This window comes from Falco cherrug, chromosome 13, assembly GCF_023634085.1.
Source record: "Falco cherrug isolate bFalChe1 chromosome 13, bFalChe1.pri, whole genome shotgun sequence".
Lineage (NCBI taxonomy): Eukaryota > Metazoa > Chordata > Aves > Falconiformes > Falconidae > Falco > Falco cherrug.
Window position 1 is genome coordinate 23,632,475 of NC_073709.1, and position 13,484 is coordinate 23,645,958.

At 37.6% G+C, this 13,484-nt stretch overlaps 1 protein-coding gene across 1 annotated transcript in view; it reads right to left on the reverse strand.

Moving 5' to 3' along the window:
- The window catches only part of KCNH1 (potassium voltage-gated channel subfamily H member 1), a 187,452-nt gene that overhangs the window by 131,725 nt on the left and 42,243 nt on the right, over positions 1 to 13,484 (reverse strand). The window contains exon 7 of the mRNA XM_055726116.1: positions 1,201 to 1,630. Within this exon, the coding sequence (XP_055582091.1) occupies positions 1,201 to 1,630 (430 nt within the window). The remainder of the gene's footprint in view (positions 1 to 1,200; positions 1,631 to 13,484) is intronic.

A 13,484-nucleotide genomic window follows, 5' to 3' on the forward strand; every position in this document is an offset into this window, starting at 1 on the left:
GCCTAATGCACCTTCTTATGAGGAAACCACTTCATTTTCTCCAAGTTTTATATAAATTTCCCTTCTGCTGCATGGGTGTTTTATTAGGATGATGGGACTCATCCTAATCCTAGCAGTGGAAAAAAATAGAAGAACAAAATTAACATTTTTTATAGCTAAAATATATCAATGCCTACATGATCAACAATGCTTGTCTTTATACTTGTCACTGACCTTCAGCCTGCTTAACACTGTACATGTAATCTCAGTACATAATTTCAGTGCTGCTGTAAAATGACACATCAGAATCAAAGCTTCACATTTCTGTCATAACAGGGACTGTGCTGCTAATTGAGTTTCATTATATTTTTTTAATTTTCTGCTTAGTAAAGATTGACTTTTTTCTCCTCTAGATGGAATACTACTGCACAGAAGCTCCTTTCTTTCTCCAAATAAAGATAGGCTCTTCCACATACAAAGTAGAATATATTTTTTTTCCTTATTTTGGTTTGAATTCCACCCTTATCTAGAAAAACATGACCTAGTTTAACAGTGGCCACCATATGGTTCTTAACTCCAAGTAGCTCTCAAGGCACTTTGAGTGCATATCCTGCATTGAAATGACAACATGGCCAAAAGCTGGACAGCTTGGCGGTATGAATAATCCCTTGTGACAAGGAAATGTGAGCCAGAGGTGCCCAAGGCCAGTATCATCCCGGTTGCTTTAGGATCTGACTGCATGCTCAGCTCACAGCAGAGTTTAGGCCTCTAGAAAGCTATTGTTCGCTCTCCCTTCTAAGATGCTCCTGGACCTCCACCCACTCACCGACCCACTTGTCTAACGTACACAGCTCTCAGACATACGAAGATTCTGCCACATACCAAGTGGAGGCACAGATGTTGTCCGTGCCCACTGTGGTGCATTTTTAGTACTTCAGGCCTCACACATTTTATGGTTTACTCACAAGACAATATTGAAAGGATACTGAGAGAATACTTCTCCCAAACTAACTGAATTTTTGCTAGTTGCAGCAATAATCCCACTTCTGATTTTAAAACCAACCAGTAAAAAAGTATGTAATACCTATATTGCCACCACAAACATTTTAAGCTGCATAATAATATTTGACACAATTCCAGATGGCCTTATGATATCAGTATCCATGACACATGGCTGTTTGGTATTGCGTGTGTGAGAGGGAAAGAATCTCTAATACTTACAGCCAATCATCATCATAGCAACAGCAAAGATCTTCTCCCCATCTGTAGTCGGAGCAATGTTCCCAAAGCCAACACTGGTGAGGCTGGTCATCGTAAAATACAATGAGGAGATGTACACTGAATCTTTGCTTGGTCCGCCTTCCCATTTTCCAAAGCCCGATGCATTAAAGCGGTAAGGTGTTCCTATGGACATCCCCAGCTGATAGAGCCAGCTCTCAGTTCGGATCGTGTTTGTATCCTCATCGATAACTTCATAGTCTCCTATGCTGTACCAAATGCAGGCCAACCAGTGTGCTGCAAGACCGAACACACACACCAGCAGAACCAAGACTGCTGCTCCGTATTCGATGTAGTGGTCCAACTTCCGAGCTACACGACCCAGCCGAAGTAGCCTGACCACTTTAAGTGAACTGAAGAGGCTACTGATGCCCTAGAAGGATAAAGCACAGTGACCATTAGGACTTAATTTTAAAGCAACAATATTCCCAACTGCGGTTTCCAAAGGCATAGCTGATCCGTAACAAATAGAGAGTCATCAGATAACACCAGAAATGAGAGATTGTGAAACATGAAAAGGTTAGTGACCCTTTTCAGGGATGGGTATATGCACTTCTGTCTTGATCTGCTAACATTCTGTGGGTTGCTCTCCAAACTCCCCTTTCAGATTATTTGAATGGGTCTACAAATACCTTTGTTCAGACTTCAAATGACAGGGTATTTATTGCATGTCCAGGTGCGCAAGTAGACCATCCCTGAGCATCCTGATGCTACTTTACGCTTACTGAAAATAAATGTGGAAGTCACTGACCATTAAACTGTACAAATCTAATGCTGAGAAGAACACAACCAGACACTTATTGAATTCACTCCAGCATCTGGAGTCATGAATCTCTTATGGCTGTTCCTGACTTCTTATGATCCTGGGCAACACAAGTCCTCCCATGTCTCATTTATAACACAGTTTGCAGTATTTAGGGACTTACCAGAAAGATAAATGAAGGCCAAAAAATACTGCAGTATGAAAGTACCTGGCGATTTGTAATTTTTCAGTATAACAGCTCATGTCCTATGACTTTACTTTTATATAAGAATTCACACACTGATAATCAGTCCTGTGACATTTCTCACATAGACTACACAAAGCTTCTATTTCAAGTATCTCACTCTGTAATCCCCAACCATATTCTTTTAATGATAGATTTGTTATCAATGTAGTACTGTGCTGATATAATATGGCTCCAGTCAAAAAGAATGCAGAATTTTGCATTGTTAACTTTTAGACAGATTGGCATTTCCATGCACAAGAAGTTAAATAAAAAAATTCAAAGTCATTTGAGGCATGAGAAGATCCAAATAACCTTTGATAAAAACACTTTTTTTTTTTTCTACTCCCTCTTATGAAGACTGTTTCATACATAGAAGTCTGATTAAAATTTAAGCAGACTGGTTTAATGAGTATTTCTGGAAATGCATAATTGCATACTTCTGGTGACCAGCTTTTACTGGAAGTTTGTTTATTCCTGTATAAATAAAACTGCTTCAGTATCTTAGGCTGGTTCAATGCACTAGAAGAGATGGTTTATTAAATAATTACATAAAGCATATTGACTCATGCTCCCCAGGACTGCAGCAATGTATTTCCCCTTTATTTCATGAATTTGTCATGATTACAGTGACTCATTTTCAGAGATAGATGTAATTTGTTACCTGGGAACACACTATCAATTTGTATTAAGTATTTGGACAAGATCTAACACAACCAGGGGGAGGGGGAGTAAAAAGGAAGAACAAAAAGAGAAAAGCAGTCTTCCTTTAAATTAGGTATTTGCAGAGCTCTAGAACAGACCAAGTGATCTATTATTTTCATTATTATCTATGCAAACTTTTCAAGTTACTGATGCAAAGATCCCTTCACAAAGCAAAACTTAATTTCCTTTTCCCATTCATTCCATACCCAGCTTTGTTTTGTAAACAATGGAGGAAAGCCTCAATGCCAATTCAGAGACTGGACACAGAAGGCATGATGCCTTCGTTTCCAGGGGAGGGAAAGCATGTACTTCTGAATACTCAGTATGGAGAGGAAAAAGAAAGCAGAAAACACAAAAAACTGTAACATGATAACAATGTTTTAGAACTGGATATGCAAGTCCCTGACTGACGAGCACATACAATCCCTACGTTCTAAGTATTGACATCCTGATGTTACACCACAGCCTTCTGGCCTTTTTCCTCAAGACCAATGCCCATTTCTCCTTTTTCCTCTTTACAAACTTCAGCTGCAAAATAACAATGTTTTACATTTTGAAAGGTCTCCAGCAATAGCCTGCTTTTAGCTTCAGTCTCAAAGCCAAACTTTTTTATCACGCAGTGCTTACAAGTTTCAGGCAAGGGAAGGAAATTTTTCCATTCCAACATTCTAAAATACAGTTTTATTTTTGCTCAAAAATACCGGTGCAAAACTTGTTCTTGAAATTAAAATTCATCACTGGGATTTAAGAAAAATAAATGCTGTTTGTCAGTGACAGTCCTACCAAAGACAAAAACAATGATTCAAGAAAGACTCAAAAGTTTGAAATTTGGTTAAGTCTTGAAAAAAAAACTAAAAAACCCCAAGGATTAGAAATACTTGGGGGGTTGGAGGGAATCACAGAAGAGGAGTTTAAGAAATTGGATATGAAAAATGGGAATACAAAATAAAATATTTGAAATTAGATTTAAAACATTTTAAGTAAACTATTTTGCTTTCAGAGTACTCTTATCCCAATTTCCCTTGTGAAATTCACAAAAAATTTATTTTGCAAAAACATTTAAAATATGACAGAACTGCATGATGTAGGAGAAAGTGCTTCTACCAAGTTCTGACCAGATGTAGAGAGAATGAGGTTTTCTGTACAAAAATAACTTGTTTATTTACAGAAAATAAATACCTCATTTGGTTGCATAGAAAGTATGCATTTAATATTTAAATTAGTCACAATATTTCATCTGACTGCATCACCAACAAGATTCTAAAAGTTCAGAAAAAGATAAATATATATATATATATATATTTCAGCATTAACAGTACTTTCTATTTTATTTCCTCAGAGGAAAGGATTTTTCTATTCTAAATAGATCAATATCAAGAAGAAGAAATGCCCAAGGAAAATAATTATTCATACATCTCTCTTAAAAATGACAGAATTTCAAATGGTATAAACAATGGAAACTTAATAGATTGTTTCAATAGATGATACAGTAGAAAAAATTCAGATTATTCTCCAATACTTTAAAACAGTACTTTTTTCACTAGGTTTAGCAAATACTATTTTAATACTCACAGGAATAGATCTGCTGGATTCAAAATTGACATTTTTAGATTACCACTTTCCAAAATAGAAGTACTTTTAGATTACTGTCCATTTTAATGCTCTTATCAGTGCAGATTATTTTTATGCATTTATCATACAGATGGCTCCATGATGTCACGAAAAAGAGCCAGAACTCAATTTACTCCCCTCGACGTGTGTCCCACCCTCTTAGCTCTGCTACTCCTATAACCTTTGAGAGGCAGAGTAAGAGACAGAGCTCCTTCTGCCCAAAGGAGACAGATGCACCTCAGTTCATAAAGAGCTGGAAACTGCCCTGTGGGTCCCAGACATGCATTCCCAGATATTCTGCTCTAAAGGATCACCCTAAGGAACGTCTCTGTGCAGTCAGGGTAAGGGCAGGACTAAGTAATCTATCACTCAGTTCTACCTGTGCCTGATTTACTCAGACACAGTTCCAACTATTACTACTCTATCCAACAGAAACCTTCCCCGGGGGATATTTAGAAGCTAAGAAATCTGTTATATGGCCAGGGTAGACAAATAGTCCTTTTTTACTATATTTTGTTACAGAAAGAGCTTGCATGCAGCACTTACTTAAATATGCAGCACTTCATGAAATATGGCAGAAAATGCTAGATTTCAAACCTATATTTCAAATTGTTTGAAGTAACTGAATGACACAAACTAAAGTCTACTGCTGATACCTGCATGTAGTTGTTGATAAATACTTAATAGGTTGGCAGGTGATTTAATAGGTTGCCAGTGATGGCTGATGCATAAAAATGGAAGAATCTGTAGCAAGTCCCCTCCAAACCAAAGGGCAAGATCCAAGCACTGAGCCCCAGAAGAAATAATTCTGTATTTGCTGATTGAGCAAACCTGAATGTCAAAAGCCCTTTAATAATAAATGCAACAACTCCCCCTTCCTCTCCTCCTACACAATCTTTGCAAAGTAGAACTGCACCTCAAACACAACAGAAAAACAGACCAACCTCAGTCACAGAGGAAAGCAGGGCCCACATTTTACATTCAAAAAAATGCTTTGTAAGTTTGTCCATGAAATACTGCCAAAAGTAAATTTTCATGCATACATTGCCATTAGACCTACTCACTAGATACTGTGCACATTTATACAGATTTTCTTTTGTATCTCCTTGTTTTCTGCATGACCTGATCTACTGTCACTGCACCCCTTGCCTCACACTGGTATCCTAGCCATATAAGTACTCTTCCTTCCAAATACAAGATCCAGGATATCCATGTTTTGGCTCTAGCCTTGCATCAGACAACATAAGATTTGTGCCATTACTTCCATATCCATATAAAAGAGATGGAGAAGAGACACTGTGATGATGTACTTTGTGAAGCGTTTTGAAAACATAAGGGCTGTAAGCAGAGTAATTATTAGTTATTTGTGTCATTATGGTCCCCAAGAACGCTAACAGTGGACACTACAGTGCTAGATGCTGTACAAATAAAAAACAGTTGCTGCTGCTTATTTGCCATGAAGAATTAAAATCAGCTCAATTGATCGAATAATAAAATTATACCTAGAAAGAACAGCAATAAAAATTAACTACCGGAAAAAAAAAAAAAGGGGGGGAAAAATAATTCCTTTCCAAGCAAGATGTAGGATGAACAACTTTAGAAAAGAACTAAAATGCAACTTTCATCCCACCTCCTACAGCTGTAGCAGCACTAGCACTTCAGTAGTAGACTCACTTTTTAGGCCATTATTTACTGCCCACCTGTACAGAAAGAAAATGCACTTACCCCAAGTATCAAGATATTTTCTAGGCTCAAAGGAACTATAATTTACTTCCTACTTACTAACTACTTTCAAAAAGAGAAACATTCAGTACTGGCACAAATCTAAGTTTTCTAGCACTCCTCTCATATGGAACTGCTGAAGTTCAGGCTTCATCTCAATTAAAGGGAGATGCAAGAGACTAAAAGCTAACCATTAAAAGAATGAGAATGAAACAGAACAAAAAAATAAATTATTTATCCAAAATAAGGGAGCAAATGAACCAAATTTATCACTACCATAAGTGAGGCGAGCCATGGAAAGCACTGCCTTCTTTCTTGACATTTGGTTCTGAAGTCAGCTGTGCCGCAGCCTGGCTCTGCCTATCTGCCCGCAATAACATGGCAGCCCTGTCAGGTCATTATTAGGACTTCTCATTTCTATTATTTGTCTTCTCTGATTTTCTTAATTAGGTCTGAGAACATGACCTTTTCTACAGATTGCTATATTTAGCAAACAAGAGATGAGATAACGTTATGTGCACAGGTCAAAATCAATATCTAAACCCTCTGGTTACTGCTGTGGTTTTCAGCACTGAAGAAAGCAGATTTCTAGACTCGTAAAGCTTATTTTAGAGACATCTGTGAGCTCAGTTAGAATCAAGGAAGAAACAGCAATAATTCATGTATAAGAGCATTGGGTGTGAGAAGAGATGGAAAGGCTGATTTTTCATTTATAAAACTACGTCCATGCTTGCCTTACACACACACATGCCCAATCAGAAACCCAACAAATCCAGCAAACTGTTTTGTTTTTTTTTTTCACTTTGAGAGAAAAAACAAGGATAAAGATAACACAGAAGTAATCTAAAGAAATCCCAGTTTCCACAGTATCAAATAAAAGATTTACCCCTGACAATCTGCTTCCCAACGCTTCTGATTCAAAGAAGCCATCGGTTCCAGAAGCTTTTTACTTATCTCAAAGAGGCAAAACACCCAAATAAGATTTAGTGTTACTGGCATCTAATACCACTCCATCTTTCCAATTCTAATCTAATCCCTAATACGAAATAGACTATAAAGCAACCATTTAGCTATTCAAATAAATACCCTTTGCCGTCTCATCTGACTTTCTGCCTCAGATCGATACAAGTATGCTGAATGGGGGAAAAAGAACAGAGTAACTGATCCCTGTCTCTGAAACATGCTTCCCTTTACATGCAGTGTAAGTATCGGTCTAGCAGCAGCTTTTCGAAATAATTCAGAATCGAATACATTCAATTAGCTCTCCTTCTTGGACAAAGGCTATCACCATACAATATCACTGAAAATGTAATTCAGCGTTTTAATTCTTTTAGCCTTATACAGATTGAATAGCTTATGTAGACTACTATTAACAGTATGATAAATCATGTCATGCTTTTCAAAGCTATGAAGAAGTATCCTTGAAACCCAATTACACCCTTACTTATCTGTGACTTAGCAAAAAGACTAATTTGAACATTAGCAGTGCAGAAGAGGAGTTAATTGGCATCCTAACAGCCACAGCAGAACCTACAGAGTAGGTGTTGGGCAGACACACAGCAATGCATCCTCCTCTGGTATTCTCTTTTGGGAGGGGACATCCATCAGCAGACAGCGTAGATGTCTCTGAGCCACCAAGGTGTATGAACCTGGGGAAGACCAGGGAAGCAAGCAGAATTTAAATGAACTAAACAACTTAAGCAGGCTTACAGCCGAGGAGAGATTTTAACCCTGAATGGGTTAAATGGCATAAGAGCTTTGCAGTGCCTATACACAACACCAACACAATTTGGAAAACAGAGAATTTATGAGGAAAAGGCAGCCTGCCTCTTCAGAGGCAGCTCATGAGTAGCGCGGAGGTTGGGTTTTTAAGGAGGGAAGTTAGAGAAAGTCCTATTTGACTGGAAGTAGACAAAGAAGAGAGAGACGCTGAATCGAATCAAGAGACTGTGAACAGTATGCACTTCTTTGCCTACCTGGTTTATATCCTGGCAGTTCGCTTTACCCCAGGGATCTGCTTTACACCATTTGCATTTCCCCAAATAACTCCTTCCATATACCTGCCTGTTAAGGAGCAATTCCTGCCTGGCACAGCCCCGCGGGGCCATGCTGCAGTACAGCGGCACTTACAAAAGTCAGACAAGCTGCCCTTCTCCTCCATGACCACATTTCCCCTCTTTTGCACTCCCCTTCTTCCACAGGACAAGGCTGCCGAGCTCCTGAAGCTCCCAGCACCACCTAGGAGCCACACCAGCACCCTGCCAGCCTTGCTCCAGGGGCTGCTGGCAGGTTACAGCCCAGAGCACACCCCTCCCTTGCCTTTGTCCTGTTTCTCTGGGGTCTCTCACAAGGGGACACCCAACCAAGTAAACCACCACCACACCTCCCAAGACAAGACCCACGCTCCCATCCTCCCACTGCTTCACCTGGGTACAGTAACCCAGTTGCTGGTTTCTTCCCCCAGGAGCAGCGGTAAGGAGTCACCCAGAGCAGGGGGCTCACTAATCCCCTTCTCGCCTTCCATCAAGTCCAAGAACCAGTTTGCCAACACTTCCTCTATGCCTGGATCATACTCTGTGATACTTAGCTGCTTTTTTATAGGCATTACATTGAAAGTAGGTTATGCCCACTTTAATTTTCATTAGCCACAGAAAAAATACTAATTTATTACCAGATCCATCAATAGACTCACATGCAAAACAGTATCCAAATAAGAGTGGTGAACTACACAGTTTCAAACAGATTTCATATCATACAGCTGTTCACAGTTTAAAAGACTTTAAAAAGTATATTTTCCAGTTTGAAAAATTAATCTAACCTGAAATCTTTTTTTATAGGCCCCTGTTTATTCCATAAAACTATAAACATGACAATTTATTCCACTGCCCCTTATTGCAAGGAAATGGTAAAACAGATCTAGGGAAGCTGGTTGCTTTTCAGCGTAGCTACTTCAGTAATTCCTAGACAGCTAATTTGTATTAGCACGAGAGATTATTCCACTAATAAGGTTTAAATTAATCTATTGCAAAAGTACTGCCTCAGAAAGTTGCCAACAATCTGACCAGAAACACATTCAATTTTTTCCTCTCTTAACTCACTGTTTACTTTCCAGCTACACTATGCTCACTTAGCACTAAATAGCTTAATTTACTTCTATTACTTCTGCCTTGTGTTTTTTCTGGGACTTTTCTTATCATCATAAATTTTGTCCTTTCAAAGCTGTATATCTTCTTTGCCTATATGGTATCTTCTCTCTCATTCATCCACTTAAGTGAACACTAGATCATTTATATTGAATACATCTTTCCTGATGAACTTTTACTATGCATTTATTTCTCTTCTACCTCAACTAATAAGAGTGATATATGGTTCTCAATTTGCATCAGCCAACAACTGATCATAGTGTTTCATTCAAATACAGATAGCAATTACTACAAACTCCCTATTTCAGAGATTTATAAGGTGGTGACATGACTGGATTCCACTCCTACCATGAGATTTCACAACAACAGCATCACATGTAATAAGTCAAATTTTTTCCAATATAAATTATATCTTATGGTATTATGGCTGAAAACCACAGTATAAAATTGCTCAAGCTGGCACTGCAAAAATATGCTTCGACTTGCCTTTTGGAATTCCAAGTCTTAAATTGCATTGTTCTTGGCAAAAAATGTGGAATTTTCTTTAAGCCTGTCTTTTATTACATCTACTGATTGATGTCTGAACACAAAAAAGATAACATTATCCCCCAAAGTAAGTAGTATTTCCTTAAGTGAGGAATAATACTAATTACTGTAAAGGATTGCGGACAAATGTTATTGTGATCATTCAAATTAAAAAAAAATTAATACCACATGTTTTAAGGGCTGTGTAAATTTTAGATCAGTATTTTCTTTTCTTACTCAAACTATACTACAGCATGATGTATTGTCTTAACAATAGAAAGTTTAAGCCTAGCATTAAGCTGATTCATCAGTCAGTGGAATATTTTCCTTTCTTGAAGTTCTATGGCAGGTCAAGAAAGTAACACATATATAAACTGTATAATTAGCTTCCCATACAGAAAAGCCAGGAGAAACATTTATAACTTCTCTTTCATTTGGGTGACAATAGAAATTTCTCAACAGCTATTTGTTCCTTCATTTGTTGAATTCTGTTCATGTCTGAATATGAGATACTGTAATGTTTCTCTGAGCGCAGCACTTGAGATCAGAAGCTTCATACATTCTCATATTTAATTCTATGTCCTTGAACAAAAACATTAATGTTTTTTCTTTCCTCTTCCATCTGTAGAATGTAGCTATTCATACTTAAGTGCCTCTTGTATTAATTGTAGTTATTAATAGTTTTATTGATTAATAGTTAATGAATTCAAATTATTTTTGTGGACAAAAATATTCTCAACCATGCAGAGAGGAAACTGGAATTTCTATTATATTTAAAAAATGTGAATCAAAAATATAATAATGTTCCAAGCTGCAACAAACACAAAGAATTCTAAAATTGCCTGAAAAACACAGAAGTCATACTCAATTTCGTCTCAAGAAAATATTTTCCATTATATCTTATAATGGAATAATGAAGTAAATTGCAAAACAAAAGGTTACTTCAAAATAGAAAAAAAAAATCCAATATCAAAAATTTTTACAATGAGTATCTGCTTGTCAAAAATATTTATCAACTCTGGTTTCATGTATTATAAGTGATCTTATATTGGTGGATCACTTTAAAGACGACAAAAATGGTTTCATTGTTAATCTACCAAGAGCTAAGTGACGGGACAGTCCCATAATTACCCAGACCCAAAAAAGCCTCAACACCCCATATACATAGTTTTACTTCTTCAGCTTCAGGTCCTGTGTCCCTTGCAAATCAATTCATCTCCATTACAGTTGTTATGGTATTTTTAAATCAAATTGACTTGTCAAGTTAGTTCCTCCATGACATCCTCAGTGTCGTTAGTGACGTTTCTTTTAACAGCGAATGACAGCAGGCAGAAAAACCAATGAGCTTCCACCTTCCCCATTCCCCCTTCGCTATAGGGACTGCAACAAATCTAGGGTTCTATTTCCTCCTGTTTAAAACCATACATCGAAACAGGAAAATAGCAATTAATGTTTGTCATCTCATTTTAACACCACTGTTGATACTGGACATCATTTAATCTCTGGCAATTTTTTTAAGATTTTATTCACATTAGGCCTAAAAAGAAAAAAATCTCTGCTGCAGTCATGACCACCTACTAACTCCAGTCTCATGGCTCCAAGAGAATTCCCTTTAGCAAAATCAAAGTGACACACAGATAACAATCCAGTTTGCCTATTCACAACTTGAGCAGTGCAGCCTCACAGCTGACTTAATCCGACTGTGAAATAATACGGTGTGTAATCCAGAGTGAGACACAGGTAAAATTTAAACCAGCAAGTTTGAAAGAAAGGAATCTGACCCACAAGGGAACACTCTACACAACAAGGAACATATAAGGCAAAGATTCTCTATTTTCAAGACTCTTTGAATGCGGTTGGTTGGGTTTTTTCTTTAATAGAAGGTTACTTTTCTCTCTACAGGCAGTGGTGAAACAGTGATCAGCATATCCTGCCCTAAATCCCCACCTGATGCACACTACGTTATTCTGCTGGCATTGCTGGCAAAGCCCCTCAGGTCCTGTAAACCACTCTGGGAGCCCTTAACGGAGGTACAGCAATTTACACCACTGGAAAGTCTGCTCTAATGACTCTACAATGATTTATACCAGCTAAATGTCAGAACCCACCAGGGGAAATAGAGATGAAGAGTCTTGAAAGGATAGCATCAAGAAAAATGTTGGTTTTTTTTTCCTTGGGCACAATAGCTAGAATAACTAAAACTAACTGTTATACTGATTAAGGAGACTGTTGAAGAGCCATAGGAAAACTGAAGTACCAATCAGCTTCTCATTGTTACGAGGCAACACTGAGATGGAGAACCTAGAGAATTCAAACTCACACAAGAATTTCTCTGCAGAATTGCTACCATGAGTCTGAGTGCCTGTGCTCAGCTGAAGTGCTGTCACAGCCACTAGTATAGACGTTTTCCTCAGGGATATTCTGTAGGTCACATCACCAGTCTACAGTTATGAAATGTTCCTCCAGCAAAATCAGCAGCAGCTTGCTACTATCTGCAGTGGGTGAGAAAAGCTTCCTTCTTTTTTTAAAAATTTTATTTTTACTCTTTTTGTCTAAATGTCAGAAACTGACATATGGCCACTCCTTCCATTGCTTTATCAGTGGCACGGCAAACTAATATGTGAAAGCCCCGCAGAGTAATCTGAAGCCTGGGTCCTTTTTATGACAAACAAATATTTAAGGACAGGTCTCACAAGGCTTTTTTGCTTGATCTCATTTGTGTTATTTTAGTCTGTAGCTTTATATAAAGTGAAAACCTCTCTAGGGAATTAAATATCAAATAACATCATGTTTCTTCCACTACATTCGATAGTTTGCCTACTTGTCCTCAAGTCATTGAGGAAAATACTTTAAATCTGATAAAAACTTGTGTAATGTGTTTTTACAAAAGTAGTGCAGTTTTATGGTTTTACCCATTTTACTTGACATGATTTTCTTTTAATAGCTAGGTTGTCCTTCAAGATATGGGCATATTTTAAAGGAACTCATGAAATTTAAATTTTACAGGCTAAAGATTAAATACTAAGCACTGATGAGTATGCATGTTACACATTTAGTATGTGTCACATATACGGACACATGATTAGTTGATCGTACAGATTTTATAACATGTAATTAGGAGTGGACTGCTGGAATCCTCTTTAAGATTTTATTAACAGTTCATTAATGTGCTGAACTACTTAGGCATTGAACCTTAATACATTTAGTTTAGCAGTATCTTCTTGGCAGTCTGATCCAGTAGGAGAATAAGCAGTTAAAACAAGGTATTAAGTATCTTAATGTCAGTTCTTTTGCTGGCTCGTGACCTGTTCCCAAAGAAATAAGCAAGAATTAAAGAGAAGTCTAGATTTCCACATTTCTCCCTATCCTTTCATCTAATTACGGAATTACCAGACAGGCATCAAAACAGCCCCTTGAATTGCTTCATCTTCCTCTGAAATGACTCTTGGCAAATGGATCACTGGATACCCACACAGTACTTTCTGGTGGCCTAAGAAAATTTAGTGAGTCACGGACTGTCTCTTTGCCACCTACT